This window comes from Drosophila mojavensis, unplaced genomic scaffold (assembly GCF_018153725.1).
Source record: "Drosophila mojavensis isolate 15081-1352.22 unplaced genomic scaffold, ASM1815372v1 contig_277, whole genome shotgun sequence".
NCBI classification, from domain to species: domain Eukaryota; kingdom Metazoa; phylum Arthropoda; class Insecta; order Diptera; family Drosophilidae; genus Drosophila; species Drosophila mojavensis.
In genome coordinates, this window is record NW_025318822.1 from 1254533 (window position 1) to 1276762 (window position 22230).

Sequence of the window (22230 nt, forward strand, 5' to 3'; positions counted from 1 at the left end):
TCGAAAATCAGTTATAAAATTATATCTCCCACATCTTTGGAGCTACAGTCTCCAAATTTTTTATGTATACTTATATGTATTTTATACAATTTCGGTTTTTGTCAAAATTTACCCCCACCTCTAATTCACTCCCTCACCCTCACATTTGTAAAAGGCGTATTTCAAATACTAGGGACTTGTGCTTTGGCAAATACATGCATATCTATGTTATATTCATAATCTTAAAGTTGCATGAAGATAGGCCATCCAGAAGAAAAGTTATTAAACAATTAAGTTCCCATAGTAAGCCAACACTGAAGATAATGCGTGTTTTTGCGTGCCTACGTATATCTGTGTGTGTGCGTGTATGTGTGCATATGCGAATAATTATTGAAATACAAGTTGCTCGAAGGGTTCAGGGGATCTCGTAGTCGAGCAGTCTCGACTAGAGTCTTCTTACTTGTTTTTTTTTTTTGTAAATTGTGATATAATTTTGATTTATACATATTTGCCATAATGAAAGGAAATAAATCTATCTGAACTGTCTTCATTGATAAGAATATTCATATTAAGGTATCTATCATCAAATTGGAATGAAAATCGTGTGAAAAGTAAGTTGATATTAAGGAATCTATTAACAAAACAGAGTTTGAAAAGTAGGTTGAAAATGTTGGAAGGGCATATAAATAGAACTATATACGTATAGTTAAAAGATAATTTATATATTTAAATATTACATTATCTGCAGAAGATAATGAGTAATAAACTAGTTAAATACTATCTATATTCTGCTCCTTTCACTGCGACAATCTAGTAAATCAATGGAAACTTAAATATTTGACTATGAATATTACATTCTCTAGTGCTCACAGATCTTGATATACTTTTACATGCACTCTCTCAGTGCTCAGGTGTTGCATTTCGTCAATTACCTGCCGACCCTCCAACGTTTGTTTGGCTGTTCAGATTGGCGCTCAGCGTGGCCGATGAGGGATTGGAGTCGGATGGCGTGTTGGGACCGGCCGAGTGCGGCGTCCTGGGCGGATGGCCCATGTTCTTCTGGCGCACCTCGCGTATCTTTAGCTGCAGGTCCTGCTTGCGTGGGAACACATCAATGTGTTTGGTCTGTAAGAGATTCACAGCTTTTAGCTTGAGATACAAATGATTTTTCTCTAGTTACACACCTGAAAAGCAATGGTTGCCTGAGCGGATGGGAAGACGCCGTGCTCGTTGAACAGTTGCATAACCAGATTGCGACGCGTTTCGAGGACCTTGCGGTGTCCCTTTTCGCTGACATCGGAGCGTGCGCTCTGCAACGGCGTTTTGGGTGTGCGCGGCGAACGGCCCGCTTGATCGCCGGTCTCCAGTTCTGCAGCAAATGGATGATTAGTTCCGGTTGCGTTTGTGTAAATGTGCGGACTACTTGGTCTTAGTTTACCTCTCAGATCATTGTTGAAGTCGGCGCCAAAGAAACGCTGTGTGGTTGTCGGCGGCGCCGATGCCGGCTCATCAATCGAATCATCTTCGCCCGCTGAACGAAGCAAAATTTGTATGAGAATATGCATATATGACTATATAACAGAAGTCTTCCTAGCGCATACGTACTTAGTTTTTGCACCGGTGGCTGCACGGCATTCTTTTTGCGATAGTTCGTGCCGTAGACACGCGGCGGCGACGGCACAGCAATGGCGCTGGGCGATTGGCAGTCCTCCGGCTTGAACTGCGGCAGCGCCTTGTACTTCTTCTCAAAGTCCAGTAGCACACTTTAAGGTTTAAGGAAAGGTTCAAGGTTTAGTTCTACGTAAAATGCAATGGGCGTGTCCCAACTTACTTGTTAACTTCATCGCTCTTCTTCTTGCGCGACACCACGGCGGGTGCAGAGGCCGGCACGCACCTAATGGGCGACTTGGCAGCCTGACTGTTCACATTGTTGCCGTGGATCGGGGGCGACAGCGGCTGCTGCTCGTCACTGTTGGGCGTTGTCGTCGATGAGGTGGGCGTGGGCAGGGCGGAGCTGAGGCTGCTGCTGTTCACCTCCATCATTGTGGGCGAGTGCAGCTTGCGTCCAATGTGCTGGCCATTGCTGACGCCTCCATAGCCGCCCGTGCTGCTGACCACGTTATCCGACTTGCTTTGAGCTGCATTTATGGACAGAAATGGATTACAATTGTCATTCAATAGAAATATCCAGCTGCTGGCACTTACATAAGTTCTTGCGCCGCTGCAGCGGAGCACATCCCAGCTGCGCTGGCGTCGGCGCCAGCACGAATTGCTGCTGGCCATCGGTGTCCACCTCGACATCCACGTCGGCGTCCTCGGCAGCCTCACTGCTGCCGCTGCGCTTGCCCGACGAGTCCGGCTGGGCGCTGTGATGATATGTCGCCGATTTGGGCGTCGAGGGCATCGACTTGAACGAGGGCGAGCTAGCCGGCTGCTGCTCCTGGCCGTGGCCACTGGCCGGGTAGCCGTGCAGGCGCAGCGTCGTCTGTGCCACAACTGATGGCAGTGGCGGCGGCGGCGCACCCTGCACTCCCAGGCCGCTGTTGTGCTTCTTGAAGAGGTAGCCAGGCGCAAATGCCTCCAGCTGCAGGTGCTCCAGACCGGTCGAGCCCTGCTGGTGCGGCGGCGGCAGCAGTGGATACTAAGGATAATGCAATTGAAATTCAGTGTTAGTCAAAGGGCACGGTAATTAAGTCAACCTGCTGCACTTACCGGATGGCCCATGGTGAAGAACATTTTCTGAGGTGGCGCCGGGCCGCCAGAGCCAAGAATTTGCGCTGGCGCCGAGGCGGGCGGCGTGGCAATGTTGGCGGCATGCCCCAGGCTGACGGCCGCCGGCGAGTTGGGCACACAGGCCTGATGGGCTGCGGATGAGTTGGAGTTGATCATAAGAATGGTGGTGGCATCGTTGTTAATGCTATTGCTGTTGTTGTTGTTGTTGTTGCTATTGTTGTTGTTAATGCGTTTACTATGATTATTATTATTATTATTATTATTGTTGTTGTTGTTGTTGCTGTTGTTGCCGCTATCGACAGTTGCTGTTATGGTTAGTTCATTGGCTTTATTAGTACTATGATTTGTGGCCCCCGCTGCCCCCGCCGCCTTGGTTAGCACCGTCAGCGTGGGCGTGGTCGTGGTAGCCGTTGTGCTCAGTATCCGCGTATTGGCCGGCAGCGTGATCTTGTTGCACGCATTGATGCTAATGAACGACAACGGACGCAGTGTTGCGCCCGACGTGGACGCCGCAACATGTGTCTGATTGTAGCTGTTGACGTCGGTGATTAGCAACATTGTTGCTGGCTGCTGCTGCTGTTGCTGTTGCTGTTGCTGCACAGTTGTCGCCTTTATGGACACTTGTTGCTGTCGTTGTCGCTCCATCACATGCTCAGCACTGTTGTCGTTGTCGTTGTCGCCGCCCTCGTCATCATCGTCGTCGTCGTCGTCGTCGTTGCCGTGCAGCGTGTCCAGCACCAAGGCGTCGTACAGTATGGCTGCTCGTCCGGTGGCCTTGTTGCCGTCTTGCAGTGTCAACAGTTTGCGTATTATAGACGTTGTTGTTGTTGTTGGTGGTGGTGGTGGTGGATGGGTATTAGTATTGTTTGTTGTTGTTGTTGTTGCCGTTGTTGTTGCAGCAGCAGCATTATTGAAATTATTGGGAAATTGAATAAGTTGCTCGTTACAGTGACTAGTTGTTGTTGTTGTTGTTGTCGATGATGTTGTTGTGGTGTTGATGGTGTTGGTGTTGGTGGTTGTTATTGAACTTGCTGTTGTTGTTGTTGTTGTTGTTATTGTTGATGGAGATGGGGTTAATGCTAATGTTGATGTCTGAGCTTTTGAGCTCTTGAAAAACAATGGCGGCGGTGTGGTGTGTTGTGGTGTAACGGTTCTTTGTTGTGTGCGTATGATAGTAAAATGATTTCGCGGCAGCGACGCAGCCGTCGCAATGATCGTGGACGTCGGCGTCGACGTTGGCGTCAGCGTCGGTGTTGGCACGCGCGTTATAACCGTTGGCGGAGTCTCGACGCGCCGCTGATGCAGATGCTTCAGCTGCTGGTGTGGTGAGTTCGCCGGCTGCAGCGGCGTCAGCGAGCGGACTATGGTGAATTGCTTTCGCTTGAGCACTGACGGCAGCACCGTGGGCATGGGAGTGACTGCCTTGGGAATCGCATACGGAGCAATTTCATCGAGATCTGACGTGACGCTGGCCAACTCTGCCATAAATTGCTCATCGTCTTCATCATCATCATCGTCGTCGTCGTTATCTTCTTCGTCTTCGTCGTTGTTATTGTTGTTGTCTTCGTGGATCTCTTCATTGGCTGCTGCAGCGTCCTCGTCCGTTGCTAGATCGGTGCTGGGATTGATTATGTCTTGTTCTTGTTTTGGTTCGAGTTCAGTGGCTTTTCGAGTTTCTTTTCGATGAAATGTGCGAGAGACAGAGCAGAGAAGCGGGCGATGTGTATAGGTGACAAAGTGGACGTACGTGTGTTTGTGTAAGTGTGTGTGAGAGGATTATGCAAGCGTTTTGGAGAAATAGAGAGAAAGATGTTATGCATAAGGCTTTCGTTATAAACAAAAAACTAGAACCTCTTAACATGAGCGTCAGTCGGATGCGAAATGGGCGAGGTGAGGGGCGGCGGGTGGTTGGGTTTAATTTTGTCTTTGGTATACAATATACAAAAATTGATCTCAAATCATATAACAATATTTATAGCACACAAATCATAGTCGAAAATAAAGCCAATATTTCTGGTAAATACGAAACTAAGCAGAAACAACAACAAAAGGACTTCAACGGACTTGTGTAACAAATAATAATAATAATAATAATAATAATAATAATAATAGTAAAATAATAATTCAAATTAATATAAACAACTAAAATCGCATTTCGTCATCTAAATCTTGCTCTAGCTGTAAACTCACCTCTCACGTCTGTGGGACTGCACAGGGTGTGCGGCAAGGGATAATGGTATTGCTTCTGGCTGAGGGCCGTCGCTATTGGCACATTGAAATTGAAGATGGCGCTGCTGGGCGGCGGTGCGCTAATTACGCCCCCAGTGGGCGCGCCAGCGCCGCCCCCATTCAGCTTGTATGGCGATGGCGGCTCCTGCTTGATGTCCTCCTGCTTAATGTGCGCCTGCAGCTGCTGCTCATCCGATTTGCAGCCAGAAGAGCTGCTGCCCTTGGGACTGATGGGCATCGATTTGAAGGCGCCGCCTAATTTATTGCAAAGAAAAAAAGAAGATAAGAAGAGTACAATGAGCAACTGTCGCTGGGTCAAGAGATTTTCTTTTTGTGCTTGCTCGCCTGTGGGTTGGAATGGTGTTACACCGATTGGATTCTTGGGACTAGTGTAGTGCGTGTACATGGGCATCTGCGGATACGGCAGCATGGTGCTCTCCAGTCCCGGATGCGCCTTGATGGCCTTCGGCTTCAATGTGATCTCGCGCTCTGCGCTAGACGACGGAGCGGACATTGTCTGGCCATTGCAGATGTTCGCATGGTCTTCCTGAGTGCGCTGCAAAAGGAGAAGACAATATGAATATAAGGCATATAAAAATGGAGGAAGGGGTCTATCTCACCTGTTCCGCATCCGTTTGGAGCTGTTGCTGCTGTTGCTTGCGATAGTCGTAGGGCGTGTCGTCCATGTCCAAATCGTTGACCCGCTCGAGGCACTGCAAATCCAATTTCTTAGCCGGCTGCTCATCCTCAACAACGACCATTTGCTCGTCCTCATCGGACTGCAGCTCGTTCTTCAGCTGCTTGGCCTTGCAGTTGCCCTGCGCCTGGCCAGCAATGGTCGTGGGCGTCTCGTCGCACGCAATGTTATACGTATCGATGGTCAGTGGGATGATGTCGCCCTGCAGCTCCGTAGCTTGGGCGCCGCCACTGCCGCTGCCACCGGGCGTGGAGGGGCACATATCATCCAGCGAATCGGAGCCATCCACCGAGACGAGACGCTGCTTGCTATCGGCTGTGTTGGCATTGCCCGCGGCAGCAGCGTTGCCCTTGCCACCCGATGTTGAGGACTTGCGGCGATCCTTGGAGCACCATTTCCAGTCCGGATGCTGCTGGAAATGCTCATCCTTCATCGCTTTGGCCAGCTCATGATACTGGGCCTTCTCGTCCGGCTTCAGTGCGTACCACCATTCGCCCAGTATTTTGCTAACCGTTCGATTGTCCTGGTTGGGATGCTTCTTGTGCACCACCTTGCGATGCTTCTTCGAGAAAATCATAAAGGCGTTCATCGGTCGACGTATCTTCTTGCCAGCTGCTGCCGTGGACTGCTGAGGTTGCTGTTGCTGCTGCTGCTGCTGTTGCTGCTGCTGTTGCTGCTGCTGCTGCTGCTGCAGCGCACTGAGCGACTGACTGCGTCGCTTGGCCGCCGACGTCGCCGGCGCACCGCCAGCACCATCGCTGGAATCATGGCATTCCTCCAATTTGCGTATGTTGCTGTTGTATGTGGGCAGTCGCATCGTTGCCGTCGCTCCCTTCTTGCCATTCGAAATAGCTGGCGCAGAGGGCGTGCTCTCGAACACATCATCGTCCAGCTGCTCATCGGGCTCCTCAGCCTCGTCCGTTGCACTGGTCGAAGCGGTCGCTGCTGCTGCTGCTGCAGCCGCCGCTGCCGCTGCGGCCACCTTGGCATCGTTGATGGAGCAGTTGAGTGGCTTGCCAGGCGACGACAGCGGCGCGGGCACAACCAAATGATTGTTGTTGTGATTAAGTGGCGAGTGTTGTTGTTGCTGTTGTTGCTGTTGCTGTGTTGATGATGTGGTCGACGACAACTGCTGAGGATGGTGCTGCTGCTGTTGCTGCTGCTGTTGCTGCTGCTGCTGCTGTTGCTGTTGATGGTGCAACATGGCCACGCTGTAGTTGCTGTTTGTGGTTGTCGTTGTCACGGCAGTCGACGGAGTTGCTTTGGTCACGGCTGGCATCTGCGGCAGTAGCTTTTGCCATGGACAGCTAGCCGCATTGTAGCCTGCAAGGACATGAAACGATAGGAGATCCATGAAAATATTATAATTAAGGAAAAGACTTTCTTATAATAAGGGTCAGTCAGCTCTAATGCAAACATTAAAGCTATGGGTGGGTCTAATGATTCTTCGGTATTTAGAGATTTGCACATTAAATATTCAAGGAAATTCTTAATGTTTTAAAAGTATATTTAAAGTCAACAACTACCTATAGTTTTCTAAAAATATTTAAGTTTACATAATTATAAATTATATATGTAGAATTTTGGTTGGAATTCCTTAGACATGTTTAAAGTCTCAAGAGTAAATCTGAGAAATTTTCACTAATAAAAAATTAGAAATAAATAATTTTAAATGAACATATTTTTTATATTTTTATTTAAACTAAAATTTTAATTTAAATTTACTCAAAATATTTGTATTTAATTTTTATGATTATTATTATTAATATTTAATAATATAATAAAATATATCCCAAGATAAATGATGTATAAAATATTATTATTTTCATCAAAATATATATTTTTCTTATGTAAATATGCATAAATTAAAAAAAGTCCCAAACATCCTTTAAACTGATCGAAATTGAATCGATAATTATATATCGGTAATAAGGGGAAAACAACTTCCTTATCGATCGAACTTGTATCGCCCTACTTTAATCAGTCGACAAGTTCTAGTTAAGAGTCGATTGGGCACTTACCGTTTTTTGGCAATGACTTGTCCTGTGCCGTCGTCCCAGCCACTGCTACGGATGTGGGCGTGGTTGGCGGATGTGGATGAAATGCGACCGATGTGGGTGGCAGCGGCGGCGCCGGTTGCTGCTGCTGCTGATGTTGTATCGGTTGTTGCTGCTGCCCAACGGAAACAGCCAATGAATTCTGCGAATGAATGTGCGACTGTTGGGCAGCATTCACAATGACAGGATGAAACGTTTGATGGCCGGCTGTGGATACTACAACATGTTGTTGTTGTTGCTGTTGCTGCTGCTGTTGTTGTTGTTGCTGGCTGCTGGAGATGCGTATGACGCTGGTCGCATGACCGTGACTGCTGCTGGGCGGCGCTGGTGGCGCTGGCAGCGCATTGAGATGAGCGGCAGGTGGTTGTTGTTGTTGCTGTTGTTGCTGTGGCGGCGGTGCATGCATTACCAGCGAAACGGCCGCCGTTTGTGGCGGTGGCGGTGGCGGTTGTTGACTGCTCTCCCAGCCATTGTTGTTGTTGTTGTTGTTTGCGTTGTACAATACCGGACTGGGTGTTGTCTTCCATTTGCTATCCAGCGGCACAGCAGCAACTGCTGTCACATGCTGTTGCTGTTGCTGCTGTTGCGACTGATTCGCAATGGGCGTAAAGAAATTTTGCCTATGATTAGACACGTTGACCGGGGAGTGGGCGATGGCGTTCAGCGGCGAGGCGCCAGCATGATTCACGGGTGATGTATACGATGGCGTTGCAGAGCGCGAGCTGCTCAGTGACACTGCGGAGTGAGAGAGTAGAAGGCACAAAATGAAAGAGATAGAAAGAGTGGAAGACAGGGAGAGGGAGAGGGGTAATTGTTAGACATTTGTTGCAAGCACAATAGTTTTCATATATAGTTATTATTACATAAGCACTGTAAATATAATTTAGCGCCCAGCTCAAAATCCTGGAACGCATTCATATTCGCTGCTGTTGCTGCTGCTGCTCCTCCTCCTCCTCCTCGTGCTCCTGCTGTTGCTGTCTACTGCGACTGCCGCCTGCCGTTTCTCAGTTAAGAACAAACACTTTGATTGGCATCACTTTCGGCACATATTTTCATTTTCTGTATTTAATTTGCTTGAAAACTTTTTGTCGTCGTTGTCACATTCGTTTTGTCTGCTGCATTCGCATCGGTATTCACTTTTTTCTTCTTTTTTTTTTTTGTATTTTATTTTATTTTATTTTTTTGCTTTTGCGCCGCTTTCTGTCTTCTTGCCTTGCCTTTGACAGTTTTCAACATAAAATGCGACGACGACGACGTCAAAAGAACAACCAGCAAGCACTTCAACTGAGCGGCCAGCGGCAGCATAAACTGAGCGCCGCTCTCTTTCTCTCTCTCTCTCTCGCAATCGTTAGTTGTGTTCGTTGGCTACGCTCTCATGCGCTCACTCGGTTTTTGGGCTCTTTGGGATCACGCTCACACTCACGCTCTTGTCGTCCATGTTTGTTTACCTGTTGTGTCGGTCTGTGCTTTGACTGTGTGGGTGCTGCTGCTTGTCTGTGTTTCTCTCTCATTGTGTGAGCGTGTGTTTACATATGTGTGTGTGTGTATGCGTGCGTGTGAGCGCGCTCTCTCAAGTGCATTTTTGTTTAGGTAAAAACGAATCACAGGCAGGGCAAATAACGAGAAAAGAAGAATCGTTGCGATCCGCACGCAGCGCGCTTTTGTTTCGGCTGCGCAGCATTGTTCGTTTCAAGTGGCTGCGACGCTGACGTCGCGTCGCTGCTTCGATCGCATGCAGGTGCATTGGAATGCGTGCGCGTCGCTGTTGCTGTCCACGTCGGCGTCGACGTCGCTGCGTCTGCATTTTACGCTTGCGTGTAAATCACGCTGCGGTCACACTTTCAAGTGGCTAGCTAACGTTGTTGTTATTATTATTGCTATTGCTGTTGCTGTTGTTGCTGCACGCACACCTCAAACAATAGCACCCCTGATCAGCCACGGCCCCGAGAACACCTTAACAAAACCAACGACCTTTGCCCAGAGCGCTGTGCGTGTGTGTGGGTTTACGTATGCATGTGTATGAAATGGTCAGCAGCGGCGCTGCCATAATAAAACTTTATGATAGGCATTTTTATAGAGAATTCGAAATGCATTCGAAACAATGTGAAAGTCTAGGCAACACCGACAACTTCATTGCACTACAAATTAGTTTGAGGTCTTCCAAATTTTTAGTATTCTTTACCTTTCGAAAGTAAGTCGTAATTGTTGTGATTTAAGTTAGAGAATAAATCTAAAATCTATCAATTAGTCATTAGTATTTGCTCAATTTGAATTATAAACATGTTTTCCATTATTTATATTCTGGAATATGATATATGATGAATACGCTTTATATTGTATATAATAGATATATCTAATAACAAAATTTTGCTTTTATAAATTACATACAAATTTAAAATGTTTTTTTTTTTTTTTTTTTTTTTTTTTTTTGTTTTTATACATATTTTTTATATTTCTTTAATCAATTTAAGGTATTTATCATATTTTTTATATATATATATATATATTTTATATTTCTTTTATCAATTTAAGGTATTTATCATATATTGGATTTGTATTATTTTGTGTATTGTATAAAAACATATATTTAAATATATATACATATTTCTAAAGAAATATTCGCAATTCAAATTGAGCAACCATTACTTAGTTGATTTCATTTTAAATTTTAATTAATTCTCAAGTTCCATTACAGCGCATTTGAAAGTCGCTCGTGCCGAAGCTAAACGCATATCTGCAGAAGCGCCGTGGAAAGCAGGCCAGAGAACAGCCTAGATGCAGCGAGAGGCTGCGCTACACAGTGATCTTAACTGTTTTGCAGCTGTGTGGGTAATTGCGTGAACACAGGCAGATTAACAGCTAAAGCTGGCGCTCATTTGGGCATTGAGAAGGAAACTCAGCTGAGGCTGGGAAAGCCAGCCTTGAAAATGAATGCGAGCTAACTATGAATAAATTTCAACAAAAAGAACAAAATAATGTAAACGTGTTGCTTTTATGATTCCAGTTCGAATGAGTAGTAGGAGGAGGAGAGTCGACAGCGACGGCGCAGCGGTGTCATAAAAAGTCAAGAGGTGTGAGTTGCACGTACCTAACATGGCGGCCACATCGGTCTCTTCCTGATCATACCGACCCGTGACCCGATAGTTGGGCGATGTTTCCGAATCGCGAGAGTTGTCCTCATCGTTTTGGGTTTTGCTGCTCGAACGGCTATCACTAAAGAGAGAGAGAGAGAGAGAGGGAGAGAGGGAGAGATAGATAAAGAGAGAGTCATGTTAAATATATATATAGAAAGACAGAGGGAGAGAGCATCAGCAATAGCTGAGCTGGTAAAGCTGTTAGGTTTATAGCCGCACCTGAGAAAACGACCCGGCCCCGTTGATGAGGGCAGCGCATTGTTGCCCTTCTGATTCAAATGTCTGGAACAAAAGCCGCGCCGCTGAGATTCTTTCATGCACAGCGTGCAGAGACGTCGCCATTGCTTGCCATTGTACTTCTTGCGCACTCCGGATTCCGATTCCACAATGTCGCCCTTCTTGAAGCGATGCGGCGTCGTTGCCTGAGATCTGTCAACGAAAATATTCTCCTTAATACACGTACACACACTCTCAAACATTGATATCCACATACATACACCGTAGATTTGTATATGTATGTGTGCTTGTATGTAATTAATAAAATTGCATTAAGGCAATGCTCAAAATACTTTAGCCAACAGGCTACAACCGCAGACAGCGCAGTCGACGCAAGCAGCGCTATAGACATGCCACTCTTAATAAGAAGACTCAAGAGAACATTGGCAAAAATTCTAAATATAACGGGAGTATTATATTTATAGATTAATATGATTGCGGTGCGCACAGGTGCAGAGCCGTTAATACCCTGCAGCTAAAAAAAATTGAGCGAAAGTTAGGATATAAAAAGATTGTTAATAAATATAGTAAACGAAATAACAGTTTCCACAATAGACTCAAGAGTATAGTAAATAGAAAATCATATTGGTTAATGGATATATATAAAAGAATATTAAATAGAGACTGGCTTAGTATACAGATGACTCCATTCGTTAAATGATATATTCAAAGAATATTAAATATGTATTTATCTATAAAAGATTCAATTCGTTAAATAAAATTTAAATATACTCAAAGAATATTATTGACTGTTAATGAGAAGAGTGTCAGAAACTATTCAGAATGTTCTCTGTATACTCAGAAGTTAGGAATGCGCTTTTATAATGTCCAGTGGTAAAATAAATATTAGTGGTTTCTTCCAAGAAGTAAGATAACTATTTCATGATAAACATGAAATATTATGCAAATGAAACATTTAAAAATATCGAAATAATAATTCACAAATTTATTTCTAGGAAACTCTCATTAGCACAAGAGCCAAACCCTTTCCTCTTCTCAACATTGCCGGCCTACCTTGGTGTTGCTGGATGAGATCGTGGTGTCAGCCTCTGATCGATTAAGCTGGATGTGCTGCCTCGACTCTGCATGCTGCTGCGCTTGCTGCAAGCGCTCATCTTCTCGGCATCCACGTCCCCGGCAGCCGGGGAGTAGTCGATGCCGACGCGCTTCAGCTCATCATCGGAGTCGTAGTCGTCGTAGCCGCGCTGCTGCTGCTGTTGTTGTTGCTGCTGCTGCTGCTGCTGCTGTTGCGCTGGCGATGGCACATGCATTTTCAGTTGTTGGTGGTGGTGGTGCTGCTGCTGCTGTCCATTGCTGCCCGGCGAGATCACAATGTCCGGCAGTCCATTGGCCTGCTGGTGCTCCACATGGCTCAGAGGCAGCGGCGGCGGTGGCACTGCGCCGCCCTGGAACGGCGACGTTGCAGCCGCTCGATAATACTCATGTTTCTGCAGTCCTCCATGACCAGCTGGGGGCGTGCTCGTGGGCAGCTTGCCATCGTAGCGTGTTGCCACAAAGGCCTTGGAATAGACGCCGCCGGTAGCCGGCTCCGATTTGCGTTTACCGCTCACAGTTGGCGTTGCCGCTGGCGCCAGCTCGTTCAGCTCATCCCACCAGGGCGGCAGCAGCAGGCGCAAATCAGCTCGACGCACAACTCTCGTATTGGGCTGTAAGAGAGGAGCCAGGAAAGGACAATAGAAAATACAGGTACTGCATATATATGGATGTATGTAGCATATATACGTATATGTAATAAATTATCCATTGATATCAGTGAATCGTCGTGGTTTCTTACCAATTCCTCATTGATCAATTGCACGGTATATTGCTTGGTTCCCTGGTTGATATCCATAATTATGCCCTCCACATAGACGAAGTCAACGGTGCGTCCCTCGAGACTTTGGCGCACACAGACCCGAGCGTCCAGCGTGATCTGTGGGAGGCGGGGATGATGCATTAGCTGATGGTCTTGAAGTGTGTGAGAGTGGGTGAGTTTAGTACTTACATCTGCCATGGGTGGGCTGGCGTCTAGTATCACATTGTAGCGTCCCTGCTGCAGCACATCCTGATACAGTTGCTGACCAAATTCGGAGGCATCGAATTTCACGAGTATTGAGGGGGGCGTTGTCGTGGGCGTGGCTGTGCCCTCGTGCACTTGCTGTATTTTGCCAGGTGCATAGCACTTGCCAACTTTGGCCAGGACACGCGTATTAGTCCATTCGCTGAGATCAAGTAGAGCAACAGGTTCGTGTTGTTGCTGTTGTTGCTGCTGCTGCTGCTGCTGCTGCTGTTGTTGCTGCTGCTGCTGCTGCTGTTCCTGTACATGTTGCTGATTGTGTGAGTTAAAGCTAAAACGATGTTGCCCCTGTTGGTGGTGCTGTTGATAGTAGACGGGCGTGTGTGTGCGCGAATGGTTGATTGCTGCATGACTGTTGCTGTTGCCGCTGCTGTTGCTGTTGCTACTGGCAACATGTTGCTTGTAAGTACTGGGCGCATGTTGCAGCGGTGAGGCGATTATAATACGTTGCTGCTGCTGCTGCTGCTGTTGCTGTTGCTGCTGTCTGATCTCATTGCTGTTGCCGGCGCCTGCACCTGCACCAGCACCTCCACAATTCATTGCTGACGGTGGACTGACAATCATATTGCGCAAAGCTAACGTATTTTGCTGCACGGCAGCAATATTGCCATTGGAGAGCGCATCGCTGTTGCCATTCGTCTCGGCGGGTTTCTGTTGCTTGTACAACGTATGCTGTTGCTGTTGTTGCTGTTGCTGCTGCTGTTGTTGTTGCTGTTGCTGCTGCTGCTGCTGTTGCTCATCTTTGTCCAGCTCAGCTGGATCAAATTTGCGCTTCTTGGGATGTTGGCGCGGCTGTGTGGGCTGCTGAGGTGTTGCTGCTGCTGCTGTCTGCAGCTGTAACTGTGGCTGGAACAACACATGTTGCTGCTGCTGTTGCTGAGGCTGCTGCGGCTGCTGCGGCTGCTGCTGCTGTGTATCAACTGTTGCTGCTGTAGTTGTTGCTGCTGTTGTTGTTGTTGCTGTTGGTATACCGGCGGCTGCAGTCGTTGGTATAACCATTGTATTGGCGGCAACAACAAAATGTTGCTGCTGCTGCTGATGGAGGTGTTTATTTGTTATGACATAAGTTTCGCCAGCGGCAACTGCTGCTGCTGCTGCTGCTGCTCCGGTGTGTGTTGCTGTTGCTGCTGTTCCATTGGCAGCGCTGAGCATCGTAGTTGCTGTTGCTCTCCTCGTTGTGGTCGTTCCAATTGTAGCAGCAACATGTGTGTGGCTTCTTCTTGTTGCTGGCGTCTCGTTGCGTTTGTTCCTAATATTGGCTAGTGTTGGTCGGCTTATTGCTCTCGCTAATACAATAGTTGCTGTCGCAATTGCTGTTCTTGTTGCAATTATTGTTATTGTTGTGCAACAATGGCGCTCGCAGCATTCGCAACATCATTTGGCATCACCGTCTGCAAATGGAAAACACAAATTGTTCATTAATCATGTGAAGTACTGTGGCAGCCATCCGACTGGTCGAAAACCCATTTCATAATTAGTGCAATTCACATCCTGACAATTCTCTGACATCCTTCGGCCATTGGCGCCTTTTGCCGGGTCAATAAATTTCAATCTCTGACCAAAAATACGCTGCGATACATACAAATATACACATACATATATAACTTGCTATGCCTATATGTTTGTGTATGCGTGTGCAAGTTATTGTGTGTGTGTGTGTGTGTGTGTGCGCTACGTCGACAACGGAAACATTTTAATTTACACAGTCGTCCAGGCGTGGTTGGGATCCTGGCGTAGGAGGCGTTTTTTCCTCTCGCGCAAAGAGTAAAAATAAAATGCTCGTATAAATGATACTTGAAACATTTTATACCAATGCCCATCAAAACGCCCACACAAATACACGTACACGCACACACACATACCTTCAGACTCATCTGCACAACAGCTCAGTACAGTTGCATACAAAGTCCAAATCATCTGGCAACCCCGCACAGAAAGAAGCAAACAGCTAAAAAGCTCGACAAACCAACTTGCCAGACAGTCAGACGTTGCGGGCGACGTCAAGTACAATGGGCCGTTTGGTGGTATTTTTGTATAAAATATATAAAATTTGTGACTTGCAGTTAAGCATAGGAAAATATATTTTACATACCGAGAATAGATGTATTTATATATTCACAATCAATCAATAATAATCGATAATTATTTTCAATCTATTTTCATTTTCGATAAATTAAAAAAAATTAAAAATTCGGCTTACTTAAATTTTATTTGAACTAATATTTTTTAACTTTTCATATTATTGACAATATTTTTATTTTAGGGTTTTTGATATATATATATGTTAACATAAAATTATAAGTCTATTCTATGATGATATCGTGTTTTGCGACTAATGTTTTTATATAACGTAAATAATTTCAGTAACACCGCAAGTTCAATTAATTTAAGCCTTAATTCGAATAGTTAGCTCCACTGTGCTTCGCTGCTGCAGCCTCGACTTTGACAAACTTGTGCGTCAGGCCTTCGACGAGTTGCCAACCACCGTCCACCGCCCACCGCCTACCGCCCACCTGCCGGGTAAAGAGTGGGTCGACAGAGGTCGGTCGACTTATATTTAGATTATTCGTTTGCACACGCCGACGCCGATGCCGACGCACAGAGTTACCAAGGAGGAAAAACGAATTGTGGTTTTCACATAAAAGACTATATTCAATAGAGGCAGAAAGCCAGTAATCAGTGTGCCGATAAGAAACTAGTTATTCAAGAACGAATCGCCAAGACAGGTGCGTAGCTACTTGATTGACTATTTGTTGCTATTTGCTGACTTAAGCAGCAGCCATTATTAAAATTCATTAGAATTAATATGATATAATAGTGATATCATTGAATATCCCTGCCTATCTAACTTTCTCACCACACACTCACACATTTAAATACGAATATCTGTTGCATACTCCCAGGCTGTACGTAAATATCTGCCACTGCACGTGCATGCATGCATGTGTGTGTGTGTGTGCATGGACCTTTACGTAAGCTGCTCGTTAGACAACTGCAGCGTTACCGTATTTTCTCAAAACCTGTGCAAATCGGTTTATCATTCACTTCACTCAAAACATTCAATCTTTCTCTCGCTCTATCACACTCGCCGCTGAGCTGTGTGTGTCGGCGTAATTGACGGAAATAACTGCCACGCCCATTGTGGGCGATGTGAATCAGCACGGCAACAACGTGAAAAAAGTGTTATACAAAAATATAGATGGAAAATGTAACATGGCAACAGGATCTATCGTAAGACGTTGTTGCTGCTGCTGCTGCTGCTGCGGCTGTTGCTGCTGTGAGGGACAAGTGCAATGATTGCTTTATTTTTATTTCATTTCTCTCTTTGGCTTTTTACAGCTTTTCTTTTCATTACTGTTGGTTGCCAGGCTGAATCGCCTTGCAGCTGTGTGGGTGTATAAGAGAGAGCGAGCCAGATAGAGAAAGAGAGAGCGTTTCTTATGCTGCGACTGCTTTTCATTCTCATTCTCTCTCCTTCTCCCTCTTCCTCTCCCTCTCTCTCTCGCTCTGCCTTTATTATTGTGTTTTGCATCAGCTATGAAGAAGCTTCTCCGTTTTATTGGTCAGCGTTCATAGGTAAAACAGCAATCTCTGTTGATTTTCCATGCCTGGGCGGGAGTTTGCTCTGCTTTGCACTGTAGCCGATGCGTGCTTAAGTAAATCTACCGTACGCCCGACTGGCTATTTGGTGTGACCTGCCCGGCTGCACTCCGCCGCCTTCTTTTCGAATGTGTCCAGTGCAACCAAGCCCGCTCGTCTGCCAATCATTCTGGGCTTTGCGTTAGCTCAGCTTCTGATACACTGCCGTTCCGACAGAGTTGACCCGCCCCATAACTGTTTGCACACGCTGAGCGAGTGTATTGCATTTTAACAAAAAAGCCTTTGGAGGAGCCCATGTTTGGCCTGCATATAACGGTTTCATTCTGGCCCCCCAAACCGTTCTATGTGCATAATAATTGAGGAATGATATACGTGTGTACATACAAAACATGCTTATTTATTTGGCCACTTCTGTTTCTGTTTGTGGCTGTGGGTCAGTCACAGTGCGCTCTATTCATTTCATGTTTTGACCATAGACCAAATTGTGATTATGTCTGTGTGTATTATTACAATTATCTATTCATTGTGCTTGGCGCCAGTCCAAAAAACCTGCGCTTGTCAATTTAAGTCGCTTCTATGCCCTGTAATTACCTAATATGATGACTGGATGATTGGAAGATTTCCTCAATGGTAGAGAGACTCAAAGAAATCAAGCAGCGCGTATTGAATACTCCATGAATATTAATATTCATTTGATTTCAACTAAGTAAAAGCAAATATAGAGTATACAGGGTATCTTACAGCACGGCATACTTTGCTGTTATAGCATTCATAGTCATTATACAACTGCAGTTGACATGGGTTCTTTGTTGCTTTTGCTGTTGTTGCCTATAGACATATTCAGATTTATGATATATAAATGCACTCACGCTCGTTACGAATGTGCGATTGATCTCAATGCAGTCATGATAAATTCTAAGCAAAGCAATTGCAGACGTAGCACACGCTTACACACACACTCACGTACACGTGCATATGTGTGCACACATTGTGTGTGATATTAATTTGTTATGAGTCGTATGAGTCGTAATTAGACTAGAGAGTTCTTTGAACCTTAACGGTAGTTGTTTTCGTATCGTGTTTTGGCGCCAAACGAAAGCGAAGCGAAGAGCAAAAGTGTAAATTGCACTCAGATAGACGCACAGACGGAGAGGCGCAATCGCTGCGCAAAAGAAAAACCAAAGCAGAGCCAAAAAATGCGAGCCGCAAATTAAATGCAGACGAAGCGGAGCGTGCGTTGTAGGCGCTGCTGCTATCGCTCCTTGCGTCCATCCTCCTCCCCATTTACACACTGCATTCGCCGCTAACGGCGCTGCGCGCACGCACTTACATTGACATACACACGGGCATACATGCATAAGCACACACACCCATACATGCATACAGGCGTGTACACGTACAGGCAGAGCAACGGTAGCAGTCTGCCCTGTGCTTGGCTGCTGCAAAGTCAGTAACCCCACTCGTTGACAGCGGCAGCAAACAGCAACAACAACAAAGGCAATGGGAGCAGCAGCAGCAGCACTAGCCGAAAGCGCGAGAGTGGGGCAGACAATAGCAGAAGCGGGAGGAAGCCAGAGAGAGAGAGAGAGAGAGAGAGATAGAGAGAGCGCGAGAGCAAGAGCGAACGCTCAGTTAGCATGCGAATTTGTGTGCTGTGATTTTTATGTTGTTGCCAACTCGTCAGAAGTCCTCCCATTCTCCATACAAACGACTGACGTAGCAACAAAACTCTTAGTCATTCAAAGCATAGCAAAATGGAAAAACTGCAGCGCAGCAGCAGCATTATCAAGTGAGAGTGAGATGATGATGATGTTGATGTGCGCAAATGTTTTTGAGGGACGGCGAGGGAGATCATCTACAGGCGCCGACCAAAACACACACCACGCTCGCCCACTCTCCGCATCTACACCTCCACCTTCAGCTCCTCCACGAAATCCCCCACCCAGCATCAGCAGAGCACACCCCACCCTTGAAAACAGAAAAGCGACAACACCGACGCCGCTCATTTGCGTAGAGTAAACGCAAACAAGTCGTGTATTATTCGTCCCATACGAGAGTCACACACATGCCCACATACACACGCGCACGCATGAATGCAATCCGCGGCGGCGGCGGCGGAACAGCGAGAGAGATAGAGAGAGAGTGAGAGAGAAGTTACTTTGGCGCGTGTAATGGTTACAAACAGTAGCTGTGAAAAAATAGTGTATATGCAAAATCAGAGTGTGTGGTAATCAATATTCAGATTAGCCGCACGCCTAAGTGATGTACGTCCAAACTGTTATTGGGCCCGTAAACTCTTCACATATTGTAATTTTAACACAATTAAGTCGTCGCAGCGGACACAAATATGTCGACACGTTTTATTAGCCATCAGTGTAGGTCAACTCGTTGCCTGTGAGCATGCAGTTTTATTATTGCTTCCCCTGCTGCTGCAGCAGCCTTTTACTCATTTTTAGCTTTTTGCCATGGCGTAAATTATTCGTATGCGCTGTGTTTGAGCTTATGTTGTAGTTGTTGTTGGCAAGTGCGGGCCGTACAAGTCGAAAAACAGAGGGAAAAAATTGAAAAAAAAAAAAAATAAAGCTGTATAGAAGAATGAAGACTGCCAGGGCGGAATGCGACGCTGATTAGAGGAGCAGTTTGGGGGTCGCAGTGCACACACAGCCGGTGCATGTATGCGTGCACAAGCGCATATGAATGTATAGGCGTGAGGGATATTTTGCGTGTGTGTGCGCTGGTCGGCTTTGCCTGCCTGGTAACGAGTATTGCGAGAAAAGTTAACTAAAACTTGACGACAAGGAATATGGCCGTATGGGAGACGTACGCGAAGTGCGATTTGTACAACCAGCCAAGGATTGTGAGCGGACAAAGGCAACGACGACGACGACGATGACGATGGCATTTGAAGGTGTGCTGTGCGAGTTTGCTGATTGCAATGGCTAAAGATGAGATGATAAAAAGAAAAATGCAAAAGAAAATGACATTCGTGGAATACTCAACAATTGAGCAGACTAGAGATACCCATTGCTAATTGCCTACATATCAAATTTATTTTTAAAATAAAAAGCTACAAAAAATTGTGTGCAATAGTTTATTAATTATGTTTTAGTAAAATTAGTAGTGATAAACCAAATCAAAACGTATATAGTTTTACTGTATATAAATATTGTTATATAATAATTGAATTTACTAATCTGGCTTTTTTTTTTTTTTTTTTTTTGAAAATATAATATTTAATTAAATAATATGACATACTTTCATTTTGATAATTTATTTTCACTTTATATACCTTACAAGGACATTATTGATATACTGTTTTTCTGTATATACTAACAACTCTTACTAATTCATCGTAAAAACAGGGTATTCTTATGAGCGTACTCGCAATCGCGCGTATATGAGAACTTTAACGGTAGCGATGTCTACTCACAAATTCTCTGAATCTTGATTACAATTACAGCAATGCGGAGAACAACAACTAAAATAGCAACAACAACAAGAAATCGTTGCCGTGGCGCTTGCTTGCTTGTTCATCCTCGTCTTCCCCTTCTGCTTCTACTTCTTCTTCTTCTTCTTGCTGATGCTGCCCGTTCGTTGCTCTAATTGGCTTTAATGCATTTCGATTAATTTGCGCTGATGTAGCTCGAAACTGTAGCGCACATACTAATTAAAATTGTTGTCCTAGCGCGCAAAAGAAAAAAGAGGCAAAAAATCATTCTTAATAGCAGATCGCATTGTGTATTGCGTCCCATGACCGCCTGCCGCCCGCTCCATCCCTAGATATTTCCAGTTAATTGCAGGCAATGCCATTTGGTACATTAAAACCCAAACAGCACTTGAGAATTATCACACTTGAATTGTCGCAACTTGGCTATGGATCATAGAGCTATATATTTTTTATAGCTGCACATTTATTCGCAAGTATATACACATGCATGTGTGTATATGTGTTTGTATATATGTTTCTGACATTTATGATAAGTATTTAATAAGAGATTGCAATATGTTCACTGGTTCGTCTTCTTTGATTCGATGGAGCTCTCATTTGAAAAAAAATATACAGTTGTTAAATTGAATAATAACAAGAAATACATTATTCAAAAATATATTAATATGCTTATAGTTTTAATGTAAATACTTTGTGATTTTCTATAAAAAGTAATACAAATTATTTTATCCTAAAACTTTAAGAGCTATTCCAAATTAGGACCAAGTGAATTTAATGCTCCATTAATAAATATTAAAGCATCTTAAGTATGCACTATATAAACACTTCTAAGCCACAAAGAGAAAATAAGTCCATAGCGTTGCGAAATGCATTAAAGAAAATACAAAATTGAATAAATAACGATGCGAAAGGCAGACAGGAAGAATATCAGACGATGATGCAGATGACGATTTATGCTGTACGTACGTATGTATGTATGTATATATGTATGTATGTATTAAGGTTTATAAATTTAAAGTGGGAAGAGCGAGAGAGCAAAATATGGCGCATAAAATTTGCATTAAATCATTTCATATGCCTTAAACTGAAACGTCAAACGGTAGCCAAAGCCAAAGAGCTCCACAAATTGGAATGTGTTGCAAATTTCAATGCAGTAAAAGCCCATGCCGGCGATGAGTCGAAAGAGAGGAGCGAAAAATGCGAAAGAGTTGAGCGCAAAAAAAAAGTATAAAGATAAACAAAATAAAATGAGTTCGACAAGAATAAACATAGTTGCGTCGTTTTGCTTTTGCTTTTGCTTTTGCAGTCGCCGTCGACGTAGCCGCTGCTGCTGCTGCCGCCACCGTTGACTGGTCTGTTGACGTACTGAGCATAACAGTGATGCTAGCGTGCTGCTCATCGTATGCCTCTCTGCCGCCGCAGGCATCGACGCGAGGTAACGTTGACGCTGTCAATAGCTGAGCCACAAAGCACAACTGGAGCTGTGCTTGAGCTCAGAAGGAGCGAGTGAGAGCGAAAGAGAGGGATTGAAAAAAAAAACAACGTTGTTTACAGGCGACAGCCATAGAAGCAGCAGAGCAGCAGAAACAACAACAGTGCAAACAAATGCATTAACTGTCCAAGTTTCGCATTGTTGTTGCTGCAGTTGCTTTGTGCTGTTTTCTGCTGATGAAATTGATTTTAAATAGGACACAAAACGGATCAATTTTCCATTAGCCCAAGAAACAGCAAACAATAATCAATAATATAGCCGAGATATTCTGCCTGCGCAACAGCCAATCACCTGTGCTTAATTCAAATCTGGCTAAATATGAAAACGTGCCTCATTGGAGAGTTGCGTTAATACTGAATAAAAGACAAAACAGAAGATAAACAGCTTGATCTTATTTTATGCTGCAAATTCAGCTGATTTGAATGCTAAATTATATATTTGTTAAACATTCGAATTTCTACTAAATTATGTTTGCTAACTCAACCTTTTAGAATATAGACCCTAATCA

The 22230-nt window shown here is 44.9% G+C and overlaps 1 protein-coding gene across 7 annotated transcripts in view; it reads right to left on the bottom strand.

The window, feature by feature from the left end:
* Positions 1 to 22230, bottom strand: part of LOC6574036 (putative transcription factor capicua) — a 56110-nt gene that overhangs the window by 1727 nt on the left and 32153 nt on the right. For 3 of the 7 annotated variants that reach the window (XM_044008356.1, XM_044008357.1, XM_044008355.1), the window contains 16 exons: positions 13111 to 14573; positions 12901 to 13038; positions 12120 to 12772; positions 11049 to 11258; positions 10784 to 10908; positions 7660 to 8430; positions 5562 to 6961; positions 5287 to 5497; positions 4903 to 5196; positions 2692 to 4388; positions 2185 to 2620; positions 1811 to 2117; positions 1585 to 1742; positions 1418 to 1510; positions 1164 to 1348; positions 912 to 1104 (listed from right to left, as the gene is read on the bottom strand). In XM_044008356.1, the coding sequence (XP_043864291.1) occupies positions 912 to 1104; positions 1164 to 1348; positions 1418 to 1510; positions 1585 to 1742; positions 1811 to 2117; positions 2185 to 2620; positions 2692 to 4388; positions 4903 to 5196; positions 5287 to 5497; positions 5562 to 6961; positions 7660 to 8430; positions 10784 to 10908; positions 11049 to 11258; positions 12120 to 12772; positions 12901 to 13038; positions 13111 to 14334 (8095 nt within the window). In that variant the 5' untranslated portion in view covers positions 14335 to 14573. Of the gene's footprint in view, positions 1 to 911; positions 1105 to 1163; positions 1349 to 1417; positions 1511 to 1584; positions 1743 to 1810; positions 2118 to 2184; positions 2621 to 2691; positions 4389 to 4902; positions 5197 to 5286; positions 5498 to 5561; positions 6962 to 7659; positions 8431 to 8558; positions 10191 to 10783; positions 10909 to 11048; positions 11259 to 12119; positions 12773 to 12900; positions 13039 to 13110; positions 14574 to 22230 lie in introns of those variants that run through there. The other 4 variants (XM_032728013.2, XM_032728011.2, XM_044008358.1 and 1 more) reach the window with 4 other exon arrangements.